The sequence below is a fragment of the Rattus norvegicus genome, chromosome 4 (assembly GCF_021556685.1).
Source record: "Rattus norvegicus strain SHRSP/BbbUtx chromosome 4, alternate assembly SHRSP_T2T, whole genome shotgun sequence".
In the NCBI taxonomy this organism is placed as follows: Eukaryota; Metazoa; Chordata; class Mammalia; order Rodentia; family Muridae; genus Rattus; species Rattus norvegicus.
Window position 1 is genome coordinate 128377339 of NC_141537.1, and position 23768 is coordinate 128401106.

The 23768-nt window shown below is 49.5% G+C and overlaps 2 protein-coding genes across 22 annotated transcripts in view; one reads left to right on the forward strand and one right to left on the reverse strand.

Moving 5' to 3' along the window:
* Slc25a26 (solute carrier family 25 member 26) overlaps positions 1 to 6205 on the forward strand; it is a 100297-nt gene extending 94092 nt beyond the window's left edge. For 9 of the 14 annotated variants that reach the window (XR_015685651.1, XR_015685652.1, XM_087658146.1 and 6 more), the window contains 3 exon segments: positions 246 to 310; positions 991 to 1064; positions 5079 to 6205. Coding sequence is in view for 12 of the 14 variants with exons in the window: in XM_087658141.1 (XP_087514267.1) it covers positions 246 to 310; positions 991 to 1064; positions 5079 to 5196 (257 nt within the window). In the remaining 2 variants the exon portion in view is untranslated. 14 annotated transcript variants of the gene reach the window in all.
* The window catches only part of Lrig1 (leucine-rich repeats and immunoglobulin-like domains 1), a 100361-nt gene continuing 82666 nt past the window's right edge, over positions 6074 to 23768 (reverse strand). For 5 of the 8 annotated variants that reach the window (NM_001427801.1, XM_087657561.1, XM_087657562.1 and 2 more), the window contains 10 exon segments: positions 6074 to 7552; positions 7646 to 7927; positions 8745 to 8891; positions 9479 to 9604; positions 10161 to 10580; positions 11056 to 11337; positions 12713 to 13033; positions 17350 to 17513; positions 20759 to 20830; positions 21641 to 21712. In NM_001427801.1, coding sequence (NP_001414730.1) covers positions 7323 to 7552; positions 7646 to 7927; positions 8745 to 8891; positions 9479 to 9604; positions 10161 to 10580; positions 11056 to 11337; positions 12713 to 13033; positions 17350 to 17513; positions 20759 to 20830; positions 21641 to 21712 — 2116 coding nt within the window. In that variant the 3' untranslated portion in view covers positions 6074 to 7322. 8 annotated transcript variants of the gene reach the window in all.

The following is a 23768-nucleotide window of genomic DNA, read 5'->3' on the forward strand; positions in this document are numbered from 1 at the left end:
TAGTGTGCCAGACGGTGCGAGAGCAAGGTGAGTTGTAGGGCCTCACTCCTTAGCCCAGCTGAGCGTCCTTCCCCTTCCGCTCCAGTACTGCACGGGCTGTGAAGGAGGAGATGAACTCGTTCATGTGTGTCGGGTTCTCAACAGTCAGTGGACACGATGGCGATCTTTTTGACAGTTCTGGGTACTCAGCTGCAGAGGTGTTGGTTACTGTCTGGACACCTCTGACAGCCGGATCTTCCACACAGGTGGCTTTGCAGCTGCAGTCACTACACCTCTGGATGTGGCTAAGACAAGGATCATGCTGGCAAAGGTGAGTATCAGATCATGCAGATTCCGTGCCGTGTCTGTGAGCAGGAGGCGCTGTAAGAACCCGAGAACCTGCCGAATGAGCCATTAATAACCCTGACTTTGGAAGAGCGGCACTGTCATCACCGCCGCACGTAGGCAGCTGTCACTGTGATGGATCTGTGTGTAGCACGCTTCCATTTCTCAAGCATTCTCACAGCTGTGGTGTGGGAGCGGCACATCTGAGGGCCTCTGCTTGGTATTGCTGTTTTCAGATCTAAGACTTGACAGTTGTCCAAATTGTTAAAAAGAAAACCAAACAACAAAACAAACTCTGGGCTGAGCTTTAAGGAATTCCAGTAACATCCCTGGACCAAGCTCTCCAAGTGCAGGGCTGTAGAAGGCAGAGGACCAACCCTGAGGATAGGGTCATTCAAAACTGCAAGTGGCACTCTCCATCCACTGTCATGCCTTAGAGATGGACCCATGCATACGTAGAAGCCCCCACCTCCATCAGGCTTCCTGTTGAATGGTTGCCATTAGTATCTAAGTGAGCTGTGAGAAGCAACTCCCCCATCCCCTAAGTATTTGTCTGCAGGTCTGCATGTAGGCGAGATGTCCAAGCCAACCCCGGGTCAAGCCTTGCATGAGGGTGAGGGGGTCTGCTCGGAGGTAACAGCCCTCTCCCTTCCTTGTCTTCCTTAGGCCGGGTCCAGCACTGCTGTTGGGAATGTGCTGTCTGCCATGCATGGGGTGTGGCGCTCACAGGGACTAGCAGGGTAAGGACAAAGCAAGCCCTCTGCTGCCTGGCCTCTTCTCCACTGGCTCTTCCTCAAGTCTTTGCCTGCCGCGGACGAACACCTCACCCTTTCTTTTCTTATACTGCATATGTAAGATTGCACAGTCAGAGACAGAGCACTCTAGCCACACGGTTCTTGGTCTTGTCCTTCTTGACACTGGATGACATGCAAATGTATTTTGGCTGCAACATGGATACAGATAAGCTCCCACTTACACACCGTAGAACGCAAGTGCGGTAGGCTTAGGTAGGCACTCAGAACCGTTGGCAGCCATGCCTTACGGTGGGCACGTGCCCTGCATCATCGGTGTTGCTTTATTGGTGGGTAATTTTGTCAGTGAACAGTATGTGCTCACACGAGTGTAGATGGTGCCACCTACAGCCCTGGTGAATATGGCTCCTAGCTGCACGTGCAGCCTGTCACTTCCCAGATGACTATGGGCAGCTGTAAGAGCAGTAAGTGTTTGTGTATCTGGAGACACATAAATGGGGAGAGCCCGAGGACCGGGTTTTCGGATGAACATCATTGTACGGGCCAGCATGGTATATGCAGTCTGTTTTTCTCTAAAGCGTTACTCAGCTCATCAGGCGGCGCTGTCTGCTCCACAGTGCTTGGCCTCAGGTGGCCATTGTTGTCCCTTGCTGGCTAAGCGCCTCACCTTTTTTGCATGTGGTATGCAGATGGGTGTGTTAGCCCGCGAGTGTACCTGTAGAGCACAGAGGTTGAGATTGGCTGTTTTCCTCAGTCACACTTGCAACAGTCTCCTACTGACCCTCCAGCCCACCATTTTGGCTACAGTGAGTCCCGAGGACCTATCCGTCCCCTTCCCTGTGTGCTGGTCACAAGTGAGGACCACTGCACCTGGCTTTCATGTGATGCTGAGGATCTGAGCTTGGGTCACTGAACCATCTCTTAGCCCCATGTCCTCCAAATGCTTTGCTTTATGTCCCATACAGCTGTCCCTGCGCACTGATTTGTCATACAGGAACTGTGTCTATGTTGAGTTGTTAAAAGCAGGAAGACTCTGTCTATGGAGCTCTCTTGACATGTTGTGTGGAGCACACAAGGAGCCTCTCTGGAAGGCAGGAGGGCGAGCCCGGCATTGGGAGCAGCAGCCCCGTGTGCAGCCCTGAGCCCTCCTGCTCTTAGCCTCTTTGCCTGGCACTGCCATCATCTTATTCCCATGCCAGGGACACCACTGACTGCTGCTTTTGTGTAACGTTGGCATTTTAAATTTCAGCTGATGGACCGGGAATATGGTAAGGCTTTTGCCAGAGAGCAAACTCCATGTCTGTTAGAGTTTTCCAGCTATAAGTTTGAAAGTGGTGGCTGGGTGGCTTCATTGAACATCAGCTCTGATGGTCTGAGGTACAGATTGGATCTAACAGACAGGACTTAGACTCTTGATGTGTCGGACATAGGAACAAGGTGGTAGCATCCGCAGTGAGTCATAGCATCCTTATGCATGATTTGGGAAGCCTCTTAGGTAAGCAGTGACTGGGCCCACAGAGGCAGCAGCTGGTGACTGGCTTTTGACATCATAAAGACCCGCTGCTAGATTCTGTGGCGATTTAGCTGGGCTTCCAACTGTGGTGTTGTGGGGGCTGCAGCCCATCTACCAGTGGAGACAAGACGGGCATGCTGGATGGCACAGTACCTGCCATGGCCACTGCATGCTGCTGTGCAGATGATGCGAGAGCAGCCTTCCCTGCCTAGGTCATGGCACACACTTGACTAAAACTAAGCAGTGCCAGAGGAGCGAAAGCAAAACAGGCCAAGGGTGTATGCTTGTTCTGACCCTGCCTTAGTGCTGAAAGATAATTGGGTTTTTGGCTCATCTTCTGAGTCCCCAGGCTTGCACTCTGTCACCTTGTACAGGGCAGCACTAAACAGCATGTTCTGGGCAGCAGTGGCTGCGACTGAACATACCACAGCTCCAGCATCTCTCGAGCAAATGACTGGACCAAGGAACATGGAAACTCCTGAGCCCTTTCTGGGCAGGTGGCTCAGCCACTCCTCTGTGGCAGTGCCAGATAGAGCCGTCACAGTCTGTGGTCCCTGCTCTGCACACACACTAAGCCGACCAAGTAGCCCCTCAACCGAGGAACCTGATGTTCTCTCAGAGGATGGGGGATCCACACTGGAGGGCAGACTGGTTACCCATGCTCCTTTAGCCCAGAAGCTGCAGAGCAGGGGCGAGGTCCACTTGTCTTGGATTGCTCCTTGCTGATCCTCTGAGGCTTTTTGAAATGTGCCCTTTGTGTACTCACTGCTGCTGGGAGCTCCTCCCTACCCTGTTGCCCTTGGAACACAGCCTGCCCTACTCACAAGTCTGCCTGCAAGCATAGGTGGAACCCCTCCCCCTACAAAAACTCCACTTTAAGGAGGCTGTGGTCCATTGATCTGGTGACACTAACTGCTCCCATCTGTCTCTGGCGTCTGCTGAGCTTGTTAGTGGCAAAAGCGAGTGAGATTGACTTAGAAGCCAGTGGATGCTCATGGCCAGTGGTCTGCAGCAGCTCCGAGTCTCCAGGCCTCCCTTCTAGCACCTTTTGTACAGTAGGTGTCTTATTTGCCACTTCCTGTGTCAGACTAGCTGACCTGAGAGCCTCTGGGACGCCTGTCACTGTAGGAGCACAGGGTGGGGGTGGGGGTCTTACCACAGACTCTGCTATGTGCAGTGTCACAGTTTCTAGACGTTTGAACCCAGCTCCTCTTGCTTGCACTTCACCCGCTAAGCCATGCTCTCCAGCTCCATAGAGAGCTGTCCCAGTGTGTAAAGTCCTTGATCACTCTTCTCTGCACTGCCAGCTAGAAGTAGGAGGGCAGCTGATCACCTCCACTGGTTATGTAGGCGTGGGGGCTGTGTATCTCGCAGGGTCCTCCTGTCAGCTATCTTAATTAGCCTCCACTTAGCACAAAGACTTCCCCACATATTTAAAAGGCATGAGTGTTGTCGTAATAAAACATTTGCCCTACACCCAAAGTCTCTCTGACAGTGCGCACACAGGGACATCAAACTACCTGTGATAACTGGTTCTTTCTTCTCCAGGGTTTGAACTTGTGTCATCAGTCTTGGCAGCAAGTGCCTTTTCCCTCAGAGGCAGCCCAAGTTGTGGTTTTTCTAAGTTTGTCTTTCTGCTTACAGAAGCACTTTTCTGAGCAACAGAGTTTCGGTAGAAAGAAGATCAGGCTTTCTGTCTGTCACTCTCCCACCCCCCCACCGCCTCTGTAAAAGGCAGTAATTTACAGTCTAGGACTTGCCCTGTGCGAGCTTGTGGACTTATAACCTTTTATGGCTGGGGTTGCTTCTGTCCTGTTCTCTCCAGCTGTGTGCTACTCTGTTTTCACGGTGCTCGCTTGTCCAGCCAGGTGAGGGTCATTAGTGGATTACTTTTCTTCAGTAACATCATAATGCATATTTGTAAAATTCCTGGGCATCTGGAGGACTCCCTGCCACCACAGTGGTTCTGACTGGATTAGGGATAGACACCTGAGAGTCTAGAACTGACACTGTGAGGTAGTTCACCTTCACCACAATCTGTGACTCCAGTGTTCCCATTTAGATTGAACAAGAAAAAGGAACCATGTCATTTCCTTCTTGTAGAATCACATTTGTGGAACTCCAACAACAAAATACCACCGAGTCACAGGACAAGCAAGCAGAACTGTTTAAGAATTTGCTTTGTCTCCCTGAACTGAGACCTAGAAGCCCCTCAGGTGTCCCACTGCCATACACCCTTCCAGCCTCTGTCAGACCATGCCTGACTCCTTCATTGGAGCGCACTGTGGGAGGGTGGTTGCTGGGTTAGCCTGAGCGCTCCCAGATGGTGCAGTCATGCGAGGCTGAGCCCCAGTTTCTCCTGTGTCCTTGGGAATGTTACTCAGTGGCCTTCTATAAGGAAGGGGGGATGTTTCTGTGGGGTATTGCGAGTGGGTGCACTGAAATGAGCAAACCCTGGGCATCCTGTCATGGCCATTTCCTGTCCCTAGGCTATTTGCAGGTGTCTTCCCGAGAATGGCAGCAATCAGCATGGGAGGCTTTATCTTTCTGGGTGCCTATGACCAGACCCGAAGCTTGCTGCTAGAGGTGGGCAGGAAGAGCCCATGAAGAAGACACTTCATGTCCTTGGGCTGCTGTGCAGTCCCCTCTCCTCGTCCTGGAGCTACAGTGCAGCTACGAAGATGGCTCAGAGAACAGCTTAATGAAGGTGGCACAGACTGCCCCAGGAAACTGTCCTTGGTGAAACTCTGACCCAGCACCTCAGTCCTCTCAATAAATACTCTTGGTAAGGCAAGGCCTTTGATCTGCATCCTGCACTTCCTGCTATCTGTTGGAGTCACCAGAAAAGCAAGCTGGCTACAATTGGAAGTGAATGACCAGACTGGGAAAAGGAAGGAGGCTTGGGGCAGGAACTCTGCGTGTGGGTGTTTCTCCCCGGGGCTAATGCCTATTGTGTAAGATTATAGCTTTGTTTAAAAAGCACGAACTGCAGGTGCATAGCACGCATTCTTTCTGGTAAGGAGGCTGCTGTTTTTAATTACCCTTGTATTTCTCCTATAAAAACACATGATTATATTATATTACTTTACAGCAAAGTGCCCCAAAGTCCCTGGGGTGTATGACAGACAGCAGGCAGCTGCAGTGCTTATGAGTGGGTGGGCCCAAGTGACTTTAGTTAGGAGCATGGCTGAGGGAAGCAGTGTGTCCGTGACCACTGTGTCCTCCCTGGAGACCAGCCAGAGCTGCTCCTTTGTCCTCGAGGTATATGCCAGCAGGACGTGGGAGGGTCAGCATATTTGGGGAGCATAAGGCTTGACTAACCAGCTCCATGTGGCAAAAAAAAGTGAGCTATCTGAGGAATGTAGTGCCACTGTCTTCCTGGGGCAGCAGTGTGTAGTCTGTGCTTTGTCTAAGTATTCTCCGCTTGGGGAAACATTATTAATAGCAGAACTGCACTTACAAGAACAATGACCGCAGCACACACTTAGTATTTATAAATGAACCTTTATTAAAGACACTGTAATGCCATTTGTTAGACACTTCAATATTTTACATGTTTTCAATGTACACTGTACCAAAATTTCTATAAATAAATAACTCTGTACATAAAAAGTAATACTTCCTCTTTCACATTGCCTCTCAGAAGCAGCAAATTCACATATTTTGTGGAAGTAACATTAATCACCCAACTGTGGAGAACAGCCTTCTTGTGTGCTTGCCCTGGCACAGTGATGGCCTATGACGACACTATACCGTGACCCAGGCCATCACTGTGCCAACACTTCCCCACAGCTTTCTGGGGTTTTAAGGACCGAGTTTGTTTGTTTCCATGTAGTCTTTACTGAATTACACATTGGCACTCACAAGATGGTTAGCAACAGGGCCCCAAAGTGCAAATACACCCAGGCCTAGGACTCAAGTCTTGTACAGTCCAAGCCCAGTCTCACTGTGCAAGGAACAGCGTGGACAGGCCTGCTCAGCAGAACTTAGCTGGCCCTGGACACAGACATCTTCCTTTTCTCCCCCACTGTGATCCTGTGTTGACGGAACTAAACCTCACTGCTGGGAATTCCACAGGCACCGACACTGGCAGCCTCCGCCTTAGTAAGATTCAAAGAACCACTGAGGAGACGACATTTGCTTGTACCGAGTGAGTTACAAAGAAAGACGAAAGGCAGCGCTTGCTTGTTCTGAGCCCTTGCGTTCGGTGGATTAACAGCCCTCAGTCTCGTCCTCAAATACAGACCAGTGCACCCTGCCAACACCAGCCTGCATAGGTCTGGCCAATGCACTCCAATCTGACCACTAAGTGCCACGTAGCCAAGATGCCCTCCTTTCCAACCACCAACAACAGCTGATGTGTTTTATCTGAATTCCAGCTGTGCATTAAGGCACCAGAACGATTCCTGACCCTCTCCAAAATCAGACAGCAACCTAATGTGAAAATATCACCAAAAGCGGGACCCATGCGCTAAGGATTAAAATAGTCTCTGTAAAAGATATATAATATAATATGAAATCTCTGAAAACTCTTATGTACAATGGTATCAAATACTTTTTCTGCCTTTTGTACACAAATAGTCTCTTGCATTTCTGTGCTCCAGGTTCTTTAGCCGACTGACATTCCACATGCAAGTCCAACTGTCCGAGGGATGTCTGGACACAAACTTCCCACTGTGTCTCCTACCTCTTTCCTGTAGCAACCGCTTTAAAAGAGCTGAGGTAGATGAAGCCTAGCTTTTCGGGGCCAACAGCAATGGTCCTCTCCGTCTCCCCGTGACCTGTCCTTTCAGTGGTACAGAGTCAGGGTTGGAGTCACAGGCCTTGGGGAGCTGGCCATTGGAAACAAGCAAGTGCTGGGCCTCAGTAGATATGGCGTCTTCCATGAGCTCTGGGCTGCCTGAAGGCTTTAGGTCTATGCAGTCTGCTTCCTGTAACTTTGCTAAAGTCCAAGAGGAATCTCCTGTTTAAAAAAAAAACAAGGTATATCAGACCGTGCCCTGACCTCATAAGGGCTCCCAGCCAACCACAGATGCCCCTCTGACACAATACATACCTTTCCCGTCCGCACATGCCGCCTTGTTCCTCAGGGATGGCAGTATTCTGTCATGGTTGCTTGGATAGAGGGACCCCCCAGAGAGGGCATGAGACCCATCCACAGTCCCACTGTAAGGATGGTGTGGAGAACATTCTCGGTCGTGCTGCCTCAGCTCTTGGCTGCTTGATGTGCCTGGCTGCCCACTGTCTCTGGGCACAGTCTGGGGGTGAAAGGCCTGTTCCTGGGGCTGGCTGGCTGTGTCGGACCTACAGTCACTGCACACTGCAGAGCCACTGTGTGCTGAGTGAAGAAGAGAAGCAGAGGTCAACTAAGTTTCCACTCCTTTCCAACCGGAAGACGAGTCCTGTTTGCCACTGCCTTTGTAACCACCCTGCCCCTCCCTGGAAGGTATGTATACATGGAGAGGAGCTCGACCAACCACGTCTTAGTCTTGTGTGCTTAAGTGTTCATGTGAAACTAATTTAGAAAGCACCCTCTGGTCACAGGAAAAATGAGGGAGGAGAGGTTAAGAGGAACAACTTGCATTAGGCCTCACATAAGGAATCCTCTCAACAATTAGACAGTAAGCCTTAGAGAGTCCTGGGGAGGCGGCTCGGTGGGTACAGTGCTCAGGTCCCCAGTCCTCTTGGAAATGCCAGGCAGGTGTGGTGGCCCAACTAGTTCAACGGCATGGGGAGCAGAGGCAGGGGACCCTGGGACAGGCTAGCTGGCTAGATAACTGGAGCAGTAAGCTCCGGGTTTAAGTGAGAACCCTGTTCAATACATAAGGGATCAGTTTCTGCCCCCCTAATGGAAGGGCATGGGAGCCCAGCCACAGCATCTCAGAAGGCTGAGGACAGCCTGATCTACAAAGTGAAACGTTGTCTGCACAAAACCGTCCCGGCCCAAGGGTAGGCCTTATCTTGTAAGTTCCTTATGTTAAGAAAACTCAGCCTTCAGCTCGCCACATCATAGACTTGAGTTATCTAAGAGACACAGGACTCTGCATACAAGCAGAGACAGCATGCGGCCAGTGATAGTTGCTGCTATACTGTTCTAAGTCAACCCAATTTCAGGGTTAAAGGCAGTTGCCTCCCCTGACTTAAGTGTTTCCTACCTGTTGGATGTGGCGCAGTTGTCCTGTCGGCTTTCTCTGTCACCTTCCAGGGCTCTCTGGTATACCCAACACACAGCTTGGGCTGCCTGCATGCAAAGCTGTGAACGTCGACCTCTGGGAAGAGGCTTGGGTCTCTCAGACACACACCTGAAACAGAGCCCTTACAACTCAGAAGGTGCTGAGATCTCTCAGCCTAATGGCCAACAGAGCACAGCTTTTCCCAGTACCTTGGCATCCAGCAGGGACTGGTTCCTGTGCTCCTCTGAGATGCCCAAATCCAAGGATATTCAAGTCCTTTCTGTGAAATGCTGTGTTTGCACACCTTCTCTGATAGACCGCAAGTCATACACACTCATCGTACCCAGTTGCAGTGTAAACTGTCCATATATACTCAGTGTATCTGTGACTGACTGACTTACCCTCACATGTAACGTGCCACAGCACTGTAAAAGCTGTGGGCTGGTTTTAGGACCTGTTATGTCCTGTGCATATATTCTTCCTGGCAATCCTACCTTGACCAGAAGACATAGTGCTAAGCCCAATGCAGGGACTTTCTAGAGGATCAGATATTAAAAAGCATAGAACTTCATTACACCAGATCCAAAACAAAACACTGTCAATTAAAGGCCTGGTTCACCAAATGTGACACGAGTGCCAGACTACCCCGTGGAGAAGGTAAAGCCTCATCCAGGACTGGGGCAGCCAGATCAACTGCTTCACTGTCCTGAACTTACCATTGCTTTCAATATGCCCATTGGCCTGAGGACCGCCCTCAGTCCTGACCACAGTTTCCTGCCGGTCAGAAAGGGTTCCCTGAGAGGAGAGGTAGCTTGGAACATCTGGAGGCACAATGGTTTCATCTGCAAGGAGACAAGACAATAAAATAACAGGGCTGCCGCAACAATAAATACAGATAACTATTCACTGTCACAAGGTCACACAACAGTGTCTGAAAGCTGTGCAGAGGCTCAGCCGCAGCTCACACCCTGGTGTAAAAATGATGGCAGTCAGATGCCTGACTCCGGAGGAACAAGGAAAGGAAGACCTAACAAGACTGAGAGCCTAGGAACATTCCAGTTCATAACAGGCACGGCCCTGGGGCCTCTGACCTGCCAGGACTGGACACTGCAGAGACCAGCAAGTCCTTGCATTTGAGAGTATTCTTATTTCCTGTTCCGTCCTTTAGTGCTAGCATGTTGTCAGGGGGACCAAAGTCTCTACTCTACAGGCAGAATCCATATTCCTAAAAGTTCTAGAGACCTTTTACGTTCTAGGCAACCCCAGACCTGCGCCATTTACCTCCGACTACAGCAGTGTCACCACACCCCCAGCCCCACCCCAGCGGCGCTGCACTCCTCACTCTTCCTCCTGGTCTGTGCCACCCCCCCGGCCCCACCCCAGCGGCTAGGCGCTGACCTGTGTTAGTGACGCTGTACTCCTCACTCTTCTTCCTGGTCTGGTAGATAATGCACACCCAGACCAGCGAGGTCAGCACAATGCTGCACACCACAGCAATTGTGAAGATGCCTACGGTGCTCCCATCCTTCCGGCAGCCAGGGGTGGGTAGAATGCTCAGCTGGCTATGTGCCCGCTCAGTGCCCAGGGGATTCGACATCTCACAGGTGTACCGGCCTGCATCCTCTGCCTCCACGTTCTGAACAACCAGCAGCTGGTTGCCTGGAGTGAAATGGTGCCGCTCTGTGAGGCTCAATGGACGACCTCCCTTAAGCCAGGTGATGCGTGGTGTGGGGCTCCCGGTTGCTTTGCACTGGAAGGCCACGGTTTCTCCTACAGTTACCACACGGTCTTCCAAGGGCACTGCCAAGGATGGAGTTTCTGCAGGAAGGCAGTGGAAATCGCACATTTATTCTATGGGTCTTGCTGGAGGTATACAGACAGGAGACAATCCCCTGTAGTAGTGAAATACTGAGACCTTTTATTAGAGCTCCAAGCTTTTCAGAAAGACTAACAGGATTAAATCATTGCCATTCTAGGAACAGCCCCACAGAACAAAGAACTTAAAGCCTACCTTATCCCAAACTGTCCTGTCATAGATCTGTGTCACTATTCCCAACCAAGATTGTATCCAGCACGCACGCACGGAATTCTTACTCAGACTAACATATAGCTGAGTTCTGTCAAGAGTGAATTCATTGCTCATTGGCTTTTATGAGCCAGTACTCTTGCTTAAAAGCAGCCCCCAAATTCAAACTAAGTAGAAAGAGGCTACCACAGGTACTCCAGAAAGCACGTACCTAGAATACTCGAGTTGTACCCCCCATCCCACCCTGCCACACAGTCAGTAGCGAACCTAGGACGGTCAGGGTAGCATTTGCGGAAACAGAGCCAGCTGAGTTCTGGGCAGTGCAGCTGTAGACCCCCATGTCGTCGACTTTCACATCAGTGATGAAGAACACATCGTCATCTGGCATAACGTGCATGCGTCGCTCTCGAGCTGCAGGGAAATCGGTGCCTCCATCCTTCTGCCAGGCAATCTGAGGGTTAGGGTGGCCTGTGGCAGCACACTCGAGGCGTGCTGTGGTGCCCGTCCGAATGGCAATGTCATGGGGTATTTTGGTGAATGAAGGCAACACTGGAAAAAAATTGCAGATAAAGCTATATGGAATGGCTGCATACAAGAGGAGACTGCCCAGGCCTCAGTTCACTGCTACTCCATCCCTTCCAAGGAAGCCCAGCTTCCCTGTGTCACAGGGACAATACTGCACCCATTGCCCTAATGCCTTCCTATTGCTATGGGCTGGTGCTAACCACTCGGGTAAGGCTTCTGGTGGAGCATTCTGCCTCCTGAACCTCCACATTAGTTACTATGTGGGAATCCTGCAGAAGTAGAGATCTGGTGCTAACCTGCTTTAATTAGCTTTCTGGAGAGAGCTGGGCAACACAGCCAGGATTTGCTATCAGGGATGGCTGGGTGCCTTCACCAAAGGAACCAGTGGGCTGGCCACCCCTCTTGAGGACCACTGTGGGAAGGGTCTATGGGGGCTACATTACCAGCCACACCTAGGCAAAAATATGTAGTTCATTAGCTTCTGTAGCTTTAGTACCAATGCTGACTCAGTGGACAGTATCCAGACTATGTCTGAGCTACCATGGTAGAGCGTCTAACAGCTACCTCAGTCTCCAACAAACACTCTGGCCTCTTTTAGGCCAGCCCTGCTGTGGTGAAGAGTGTTTTGTGGTGGTGTACACAGCGGAGAACATGGAGGCAGTGCTTCAGGCCCACCCACAAGCTCATCAGCTGCTATGGAAGACCTAGCCATTCATGCTGTCCTCACCACTAACATACCACATCAATCAGTAGTCCAGAAGAAAGTCCCCCGGTGGGCAGGGCTGGCTTCTGAGTAAGAGAACCTTGTTACAACCTCCCTACACACTGAACTGTGGAGCCAGGGGCTCAACCCACACCTGTTCTCCATAGCCTCTAAGTAGTGACTCTCAACCTGTGGGTCAGGAGCCCTTTTGGCAAACCTCTGTCTTCAAAAGTATTTACATCGTGAGTCATAGCAACTGCAAAGTTACAGTTACGAAGTAGCAAAGAAAACAGTTCTATGGTTGGAAGTCCACCACAACATGAGGATCTGTGGAGGGGTGGAGCATTAGGAAGGTTGAGGACCACTGTTCTAGAGGGAGTGGGGCCTGCACTTGTTAAGGTCAGAAGCTCGCTCAGGACCCAGGGATGCTTGGAGTCTGGAGACCACATGTCTTGGTTTATGGAAGACAATGGACAGACAGAAATACGAAGCTTAACTCCACAATGCCACGCAACATGACTGGACTTTAAAATCTTCCACCCAAACCAATGCCTCAATCTGTAAAACTTGGTCTGGGACAAACCCAAGGAATGGTACAAAGAAATGCACCGCACAGCAGCGTGTGCCTGCACCAGTGACAGAGAACAATTAAGTGTGTAGTCTGTGCTTTAGGAGCAGCGGACGCCATCTCCTTACCATTCACAGTGAGCCTGGCTTTGTGTGAGTATGTGGAGCCGAAGTGGTTTGTGATGACACACTGGTAGCGGCCCTCGTGTCCAAACGTGACGTGACGGAGGTGCAGGATGGTGGTGTACTCCATCACTTCGCCGTCCTGGGCACGGACATGTGCGAAGTTCTCCATGTCTGCATTGGTCAAGACCTCATTGTCCTTCTTCCAGGCAAAGGTCATGGGTGAGCTGCTGCTGCTGGCTGCTGAGCATGTGAAACGGATGTCCTTGCCCACCACAGCCATGGTCGTCTCAGGCTGAGTGATGATCTGTGGCTTTGGAAAGTCATCTAAGGAGAGAACCAAGTGTAAGACACCCTGCGGACAACTCTGCAGACACCAGCCACTGTTGAAGCCGACGAGGAACTGGGTCACTTGCCAGCACAGTCAGATCCACCAGACATGGGGATACCAGCGCCGAGGCTTTCTGGCCTCACCGCCTCCTCCGTTAGAAACAAACCCATAGCTACAAAACTCAGCAAACCAGCCTAGTGAACAGCTATAGGGTTAAACAGTGGTGCTTGACCATTGACCACCTGTGCTAAACCCACGGCTGATCAGGCGTCCAACCCAGTCCTAGCACTCAGGCAGCAGGAGAGGCAACTCTTAAAGGCCACAGTTAAAGAAGATACCAGTGATAAGAATTAAAATCTACAAAAGATTCCTGAGAATCTAGAAGGGCACATGGGGCACAGAGCTGTGCAAACACTCAGGGAGGGCTGGAAGGGTTTCTAATTTCTTTCCTATGACCAGGCTTGGGAGCTGCACAAACAGAAAATGGTGGCAAAACCCAGCACCTACAGGGATCTGGGTAAAGGAGGGAGACTCGGTAAGGACATATCTGTCTAGATGTTAGCTAATTACTAAAATAACCAAGCCGAGACCCAAGGCATTGTGCAGAGCAGGCTTTACCGCACAAGCCCAGGGGGCAGCCCTGAACAGATACTAAACCGCAGCTACCGGTCTAGAAGGGTGGGGTGCAGAGAGCCTGGTCCCCACACTGGATGCACTGTTTGATTTTTTTGTTGTTGTTAAGTAGGAAATATACAGGTAAGAAAATGGCGGTTTTGTACAGTCAGGGAACTAAGGAAACCATATATAGCAATTATAGGCCACGGATACCTTAACAAATTTTAAAAATATAGTTCTAGAGTAGAAGAAGTGAAATTTAAAAAAAGTCACTTAGAGGAAGGAGTCTGGCAGCAGAACTGAGCTGGTGCAGAGTCTGAAATAGGTCGATGAAGACTGTCTCCTCCAAGAAACAGAAGAGGAAGGAAGAGGAGAAGGAGAGGAAAACGGAATCGACAGTGGAGGCCTGTGCCATGGCATCAAGAGGCTTGGCGCCATGACAGTGAAGGAAGTCAGTTTTCAGAGAGATGGCCGAGCATAGTTAATGTGATGAGAAAGGTGCATCCTGAGGTCGGTAAACTACAAATAGTGTGAATTGGAGAGCTCCATTACGGTGAACCATGATCAACTATCAAATGCCAAAGCAGATCAGGGTCAACTTGTTATATTAGATCCCCTAAAGCACAAGCAGGTGACTTCTTCTCATCAAACACCAGGGAGGCATATCCAGGCCTTATGCAGAAAAATCCTCATGTCCAGAAAAAAGAGAGTAATTTAGACATTTCCAGATTTAAAAATTAAAAAAAGGCATCTGCAGTAGGAGAACTTCTTGCTTCCAGACCTAAACTGCACACATTCAAGGGGGCCTTTTAGACTAAGTGCATGCAGCAAAGCCAAACAAACAAACCCAGACGTCATAAAGAGAGTGAGGTAGGTTTAAAGGCCAGTCAGCCTAGCGCAGCTGGTTAAGCCCCAGTTCCAAGCGCAGACTTCCTGTCTCAAACCAAACAAAACACAAGGTAGTGAGGTCCTGAAGGTGACATCCGAGATTGACCTCTGCCCTCCACACACATGCACACAAAATAAAATTCTACAAAAACAAAACTCCAAAACCACCAACAGCAAAAACCCAGACTGTATCAACACGGTTGTGGGACAGAAAACCATTACAGTAACTTGAGCAGCATGGCCACACATAGCACTTCAGTTTCTATCATACTCAACTGCATCTCTATTTATAGGTAAGGGTAACTTTTTTATACTACAAGCTATAAAAATAAGACTGAAAGAAACAACAGGAATACTAAGGAAATGGGGATCGAGAAGTGAGAGCCGCGTGGTTGTGGTCATGAAGACGTGATCAGGATGGTGGTCACTCCAGTCTAATCTCAAGTCAGCACAAGGTCAGAATCTGACTGTCCTCTAGTACAGAAACTGACAGATGATGGGGCATTTTGTAGAGAAAGGACAAGAAAGCCATAATAATAATGTTTGACTTTCATTGCCAGCTTTTCAACAAACTGTACACATGATTAGAGTCTAATATCTAGAATATAAAAAGGCATTTGCAGCTAAGGAGCAGAAAGACCAGATGTGCACAAACTGCTTGAATGGCTAGTTTTCCAGAGAGATGCGTTCATCCAGTAAGTACACGCAGGTCTCCTCCACTGCACCTAAGCTGCCATGGAGACCCATGTCACTATGGAAATCAGAATCCCCATACACTGTCGGTGGGCGTGCGGACTCATGAAGCACTTTGAGAGAACAGTTAACAGATTCAGAAATTCTATTCTAGCTATAAACCGAAGAAAACATAAAAACTCCAGCACCATCAAAAAAGAACTGAGGACTCTGTTACAACTTGCCAGGAGAAGCAAGCTATCCTGTTGTGTAGCCCTGTTTATGTCAACTGTCTAGAACAAACAGATCCAAGGTACATCTGGACTGCTACCTTCAAAGGATCTGGGAATAGAGAGTTTGGACTTGGAGCAGCGGCAGGTTAATAACATGGGGGTAAAGGTTCAAGAAGGTAAATTTTTATACTATGTAAATTATATTTCCTCTTAAAAATAGCTTTATTCAGCTAGAGTCCTCCCATGTAAAGTATACAATGGAGAGCTTTTTTAATATATTCACAAGTAGTTGGAATCAGCTGCACAATCAATCTTAACCATTTTTTATCATCTCAGAGAAGACTGTCCTCTCCCTCTATTTATTTAGCTCTCCCTCTATTTCATCCCCACTGCTCACCAGTCCAATTGAACTGGTGACATATGTTTCCAACCTCTATAGCTTTCCTTACTCTAGGCATTTCATGAAACTTCTTTCACTTGGCTGATGACTGTCACAATTCATCCATGATGTGAGACAGACAGACAGACTGACTGACCTAATGTCCTTTGCATAGCCATGTGCCTACTGCCTATGCATAGGTGTCTGGGCCGCTCCAGCTTGGGCTGTTCTGAGAAACACTCTGAGCACTGGGACAGAGCTGCTCCCATCCCTTGGATGGATCACAGGGTGGGCCCAGGAGCTCACACTGTCTACACAGCAACGCTCTCTGTGCAGCACAAAAGTGCTGGACCGCTCCACCTCATCTTTTCTTGTCCTCACCTAGCCTCATGCTAACTTCCTAGAAAGGGTAAGGTGGCTTCTGTTTCGTGCAAACAGAAGACTGCCCTCCACCGGACAGAGGGAGGAAGCCACAGACTACTTAACTTCAGAATGCCCAAGCAAGTTAATGGCTGTGGAGTCAATTAGCACTGGCTGCAAAAGTGTGGCCTGCTCTTGTGTGACGAGGGTGTTGTCCGCACAACCCTGCTTCCACCCAGGGAGCCAACCACTGAGAGTCAGCAAGCCTGCTTTGGGAACTAAGGTGCTGGGAGGTAGAGGATGCTTGCCTCACCTCTAACAGGCATAATTCAAAAAAGGTTGAACGAGTGGCTTGGGACATCCAAGCTGCTGGGTGGGTCATAACTAGCATTGTTCAGGAAGAGATCCTGAAGGGAACCACTGACAAGAGGCCAAAGGGCCACTGACAAGAGGACCTCCATCCCCACTGCTGCTCAAAGCAACCCAGACAGATCTCAACAGTCTTCTCATTCTTGAATCCCATCTCCTTGGCTACAAGGCTATGCTAGTTCTGTCATAGCTAGCCTATGTGTGTGTTTTAGCTGTTCAGCGTTCTCTGTGTGTGTAACTAAACTTGGGTCCTGACCACCTTTGGTCAAAAAGACGGTTAAATCTATGTTCCAACAATGTGGAGGAAAAAGACTCTTACCAGTGCACATGTTAGTGGTTTGGACAAATAGCAAAAGTGCAAGTCAACATCGAGGAATTATTTTTACCACAGTGGCTGTTCTCCTGAGACCCATTCTTCCTGTGCTTAACCTCTCATTCTTAGAGCTGGAAAGAAACACACATTGAAATCCTATCCTCACATACTCATTCACAGCCAAACCTGGGCACCAGGACCCTTCTGAAAAGATCAGAACTATCTCACTGTACAAATCATTTAGATTTGTAGCTAAACCTATTCCCTTATAATTGAATACATGTACTCCAAGAAGCACAGAATGAGGCACTGTACAGTAAATACGTGTGGTTTCCGTGGGAAATAAACTGCACCCAGCAGCTGATCTGTAACCATGGACTACATTAAGTAGGGTCACAGGAATGAGTCTCAGAATGAGAGGTTCTTCCTGGCCTCTTTGCCCTTCATCGAAAAGAAAAACAAAAACCTCAAGGATAATCTTACCACACACAAAGCTGTCTGGCAGCACTGAGAAAATGCTCTGGCCCTTCAGTGACTCTGGATGGGCACAGGTGGCTGTCACAAAGGCCTGTAGCATCCGACTCACTAGCCATGGGGGCAGCCACTTGAGCTGACAGTCACACAGGAAGCTCTCACTGCTGATGTAGCTGAAAGAGAAGTAAGAGGTGGACAGTTAACAGACCGTAAAGGAGGGTTCTTTGTAAACCATCACAGCCAGTCAGCTTAGAAGGCAGGACAAGTTTCAAAGGGAATGCTTTTCTCCAGTGACCAGGAACAGCTCATGCACCCTTCCTGCAGACTTGATTGGAGTATGAATTCCAATGTAGAACCCAAGATGCTACCTGTCAAACTAGCCCCCAAGAGCTATTGAGAATGCTGGTCTGGAGACAATTGGAACAGCAGCACCCATGTCTTCAGGGGGTCAAAGCTCCTGTCACCCTGGGGATGCCTTCTAACCTGCTGTGACCTTGGATACATCCTGTGTGAAGGACGCTACCCACAGCTGGCTCTCCACATTCTGGACAGTTATGTGAGCAGCCAAACAGAAGCAGACTTTTCCTAAATTCTGCAGCAAGTCCCAAGAAATCTTTTCCTACGTGGCTGTTCTAAACTTCTAAACTGGAGTGTCAGCTATGCCTTCCTCTTGCCTGTGTCTGCCTTCACACCAGCATCACTGAGGAGGGTAGCAGAATCCGGCCCCACCTCTGACATAGTGCTTAGGAGTTACTTGCTGCGGCCCGGCAGGCATGACAATGTTCAACTTTGGTTTTTGAGACTCCAACCAAAACAGAACATTTTCATTTTCCAGCAACTGAGGTTATACTTCTAAACAGAACTCAAAATGGCCACCCTAGTGGACATTCCTTCTTGGGTAGTGACCCAACATCTAGCTGCCTTGCTTCAAAAAGACCTGGAGCCTTGAGTTAGCTCCTGACACTAGAGATATCGAAGGGCAAGAACAAGAAAGGAAAGGTGTGGGCTCCCCATCCTGAACTGCCTGTGGTGTGTATGAGGTGGCAAAGGGAGCACACGGGTATTTACAAATTCCTAGCACGTCTTCCTCCCAAACCAGCAAACGAACCAGCTTTCTGTTTCCCTCTCTGATTTCTAATGAACAGTGAAGGTGTCAGACTGGTGAGTGGCAGGAGAGATGAACACTAACCCATGCTGACAACACAAAGTCAAACCTCTCCTCCCTTCTCATCACCTGCAGCCTCTCAAATCACGTTAGGAAATACTGTTCCAAAGACCCAACTAATCTATCTCAGAGCACGGACGCAGGGATGCTGGCCCCTCTGAGACAGCAGTACCACAGGAGGTACTGCACTCTCTTTGTATGGGTGGGGAGTATCCAACTGAGCTATCTGAGGGCTGTCCTGTTGAAGAGCTACTGTAGTGGCAGAAGGCTATAGACCCTGCCCATGAGAGAGTGAGCGATTTATACAGCACACAAGGACGCAAGTGTCACAGCCATGAGTGCTGTGTGGTGGCAGGCTGGCTGTGTCAGGCCAGGTCAAGGGCCAGAAAGAACTTTCCACTGTCAGGTCCACTCCCCCACCTCCTCATCAAAAGGACACTTGTGGGTGGTAGTGCACAACAGACAGGAAGAGGCGTAGAGAACAAGGCCAGGGCATTGCTGGGAGACGTGACAGGCATATATTTAAATTTTAGCCATAGGAGCAAGCTGGGAGAACTAAATCTCACCTCAACCTTTGGTCAGACATATGTAAAAAGAATCAGGCTTTGCACCTCATTCAGTGTACATACTGGGTTTAGTGCTAAGGTCTTTAGCACTGAGAAAGAGGCCAGGCTGGACACTGTAAAACCACAGGACCCAGAACCGGGAAGGCTCTCTTAAATGAGGAGTGCAGGTGCAAAGAACACAGGAACGAGCGAATGGAGCCAGATGCCAGCGAGAGCACTCGTTCCCGGCCAGCCATGGGACCCCATAGTCAGAAGCAAAGGCAGGCCACTTGGACTGTGAGCTGCCTAGGCTCTGTAGACTTCAGTCTTCAAGCTCCTCTGGCACCACTGATAAGCAGTGTTCTCCATGGCTCACGCCTCCAACCAACCCAGGTCTTCACTGGCTTACACTGCATTCTCATGATTCCAGATCAAAGTGTGCTTCTAATCATTGCTTGTGGAAATTTACCCAAGAACTAAGGGCACGGAATAACCTGTGAGATCTGATGGAGAAGAAAATAATGAAGCGAAGTGAACCTCTTTCTCCCATCAAAAGACTGGGCCCAGGACCAGTCATGGTTTGAGAACATACAGCAGTTAAGGGGAGACCACGCAAGAGACCCAGGCTGAGCCTCCAGAATGAGGCCACAGATACCCTGCCACTGTCCAAAAACACCTTCAGAAAACCCCTCGCCAGTAAAAAATAAAGCTAAAAGATCAAAACGAGTTCCCTTAAAAAGGCGGCGATCCACTTTATAGGTGAAGGTGCAGAACAGCAGACTCTGGCCTGCAGGCCCACTGTCTGTCTGTTGGTGTGGATTTAGCACACACAGCTGCACCCATTTGTCTGTGTGTTATCGCTGCTGTCGGCTGTAATAACACATTCGGGTAGTTATGACCCAGCCCTTGTGACCCAAAAAGTCCGAAACACTTACTGTGTCAGCATTTCAGAGAGTTTGCCCCCACCCACCTACACATCCCTCCAGAGCTAAGTCCTGTCACACACACACACACACACACACACACACACACACACACCCAGAGCTAAGTCCCATCATACACACACACACATACACACACACATCCCTCCAGAGCTAAGTCCCATCACACACACACACACACACACACACACACACACACCCCTCCAGAGCTAAGTCCCATCACACACACACACCCCTCTAGAGCTAAGTCCCATCACACACACACACACACATCCCTCCAGAGCTAAGTCCCATCACACACACACACACACACACACACACACACACACATCCCTCCAGAGCTAAGTCCCATCACACACACACACACACACAGACACACACACACCCCTCCAGAGCTAAGTCCCATCACACACACACACACAGACACACACACACCCCTCCAGAGCTAAGTCCCATCACACACACACACACACACACACACACACACACCCAGAGCTAAGTCCCATCACACACACACACACACACACACACACCTCCAGAGCTAAGTCCCATCTCACACACACACACACACACACACACACACACACACACACACACACATACATATCCCTCCAGAGCTAAGTCCCATCAGGCCTTTAAAGACAACTCGTACCTAAGCTATAAACGATCAGAGCTGTTACAGAAAGCGAGCACAATGCAATCACGGGTCTTGCTTATCCTCAAGTCTCCACTCACACCAGTAAGGCCACAGGTTCCCGGGTACTCACAGCTCTTTAAGGTTCTTCATCTTTGCAAAGGCATCAAACTGGATAGACCTGATTGCATTCTCTCCAAGGTTCCTGAAACAGAGCACAGTAATTCGGGCATAGGAACTGTGGGCACTTGTCAAGTGTGTGGCCAAGTGAGGACACTCGGGGATTTTTCAGGCCAGGCCTGGTTCACAGATGACCTACAGGTGCTAGCCATACCCCATGTGCCAGATCCACTGGGAGAGCCTCTCCATTCTCGTGTTGATGCAAGCACACGGAATGGCTTGGGACCAAGCCAACCATAAGAGCAGCTTTGATGTTAGGTAGAAAGCTGGGAAGAAATCTACCCAGCAGAATAAAGCTTACCTTCATTCAAAGAATAAAACTAAAAGCCAGGTACTAGAAGCATCCATCCACTCCCAACTGCAGTGTAGACATCTCAGGACTAGTGTCCCCTAATCAGGGCCAAAGTCCCATAGGCAAGCACCCCAGTAGAAAAGCTCCCAGCATGCACTAGGAATAGGGAGCTGTTAAAGGGGGAAGGGTGTTGCTTGGTTTTGCTAGAATAAAGTATCCTTATGAAAGTGGCAAGAGCTCAGGGACCCTTGAAGGAGTCTGATGCACAGTAACGCAGCCCAACAGGTGGGAGGAAGGTGTTTGTTCAAATACCAATCGCATTCATTGGGAGCCCAGCAGCAGACTGTATGCTCTGTGCATGTTCCTAGCACAGGCAAAAGAAAGGCCAAAGTTGAAGCTGACTTATAATGAGAAGGAAGCAGATGGTGTTTCCAAACAACCTGATTCTCAGTTTACAAAGACATGATTAGATTGCTAGCAGACTTCCCCAGCAGCCATGTTTAGCAGGCCTGTGTGTTAGGCAGGGTCTGGCAGGATACTTACAGGTGTTCCAGGTTTTCCAGCCCCGAGAATGCTCTCTTAGCCACAGATTTGATCTTGTTTCCAAACAGAGTTCTGTAGTTTCCAAATGTCCAGGCCCAGGGTGGGTAGGTAGGTAGGTAGGTAGGTAGGAAGGACCAAGGAGCATTAGGGAAAGAAAGCACACAATCAGGCAGAGCTCCCTGACAAATGTCTGGAAAAGGCAGGTGCAATGCAGACCTGTAAGGGAATTACAGGCCTGAAGTGCACAGGCCGTCCCCACCCTGAAATGAAATACTTCTAGCTCTATTACGATTTTACGGTGATACCAGGCTAAAATTGCTTGTTCCACCCAGGCTCAAGAGAGCCCTTGTAGTGTCAGGCGGAAGTCACCATGGCCAGCCCATACTTTTTATCCTGGGACCACCCAAGGGGGAGGGGAGTTTGTTAAAGTAGTGGCCTTGCAAGAAAAATAGGCTGGTTACTGTTTTAGTGAGAAACATGGTCAGAAGGCAGTGTAAACTCAGGCTAAGATGTGCCATCCACTTCTACGCACTGCACTGTTGGCATAAAGGGTCCCACTGACCAGAAGAGAGCAGGAAGAGGGCATCCTTCGAGAGAGCCCCTTAGCACTTTGCATCTGCCATGTGCTGCAGTGGCCAGGATGCAGCTGACCCCTCAGGGCCTGGAGAAGAGGCCCTGCACTGAGGCTTCTTGAGCAAGAGCCCAGAATTTACTTGTAGTAGAGAAGTTCACTAAGTCCCAAGTAGCTGGAGCATCATGGTCACCTCTTCAGGGAACTGAAGTCTGTATCTTTAGGCTTTCAAGCACTGGAAGGACTGCTGCCCTTCTACTCCTGGCCTTAGCACTGGGTATTCAGTTAAGATACTCTCTGGCAAGAGTGCTTCTTTTACTGGGTATGGAGCTCAGAGCTCCCACCCAAGGGAGACCCTAGAGTGTGCCCGACAACTAGATACAAAGTTCCTTCCTTTGTTATTGAAGACTGATGAGGTGCACCAAAGGTATACACTGACTCAGCACAAGAACATGTCTGCTGAAGGCACCGGGGAGTGACTCCTGTCAGCCTGCCCCTTCAATGTTAATGTCTTCCAGGATTTTCTAACAGGCGGTTACGCAGGCTGGATGCCTGGGAAATGTCAGAATCAGCAAGTCCAGGCAGCAGTGTACAAGTGGACAGAGGAAGCTTCTAAACAAAGCTGGTCTGACTCACCTTTTCCCAAGAGAGGAATTTGTTGTTGAGCATCCTAACAAGAACCAGGGCTAAGACCAGGACTAGAGGCTATCTTCCACCTACATCACACTGAGACCCATGAGGAAAGACAAGCACCAGCCTGCTGGCGAAAACTAATGGAGGTGATGCCTGTGGACCCAAAGCTGTGCCATGGCCTGGCCATCACCCACCATGTGCCTTTTATACTAACTGTCACAGCTCTGAAGGGACAGGGCAGAAATAAGCTGACCTACAAGGAGTGCAACCCCATGGCTCCTCCAGTGCGAGGAACAGAGATGCCAATTCCACCTGCTCCCAAGGGTGCTGCCAGAGCACACCATGAGGCTTCCTAAGTCCTGTTCCATTACAGACTCCTGCCCCGGGGTCCCTGCAGTCAGTTCAGCCGTTAGGCAAAACCTACTGTTTTGTAGGGTGAAGGGCAAAACAGGCCATTGACTAACTATCTTCTCTCTTTCGCAAGCAATCTGGGTGGACAAGAAAACAATCTCATCCTGAAAGCACTTCCACAACTCACAATCTGGAATTCTGTCTTTAAATAAACCAAATGCCAGAAGCCCGGTGGCCATGTTCACTTTGGCTCCTTAGCCACAAAACTAGCAGCAAATAACAGCTCACGGGGCACTGAACCCCAGTGTGTCTGCAGTCTGCCAACTCCTGCACTTACTCAGATCCCACAGCCAGGGCATCATGTGCTCCGGGATCTAGTAAAAACAAACCGAGCTGTTTAGTGAAATCTCCCATAAACGGGATCTAGGGAAAGCTGTGCCTTATTTCATCCATTAAATATTAGTCACGTTGACCTCTTCTACAGTGAGGGCAGGCTGTTATTTCTAATGGTGACAACAGCAATAAAACAAATTCTCAAATTCTCAATTACACAGTGCCAGTCATTCTGCTGAT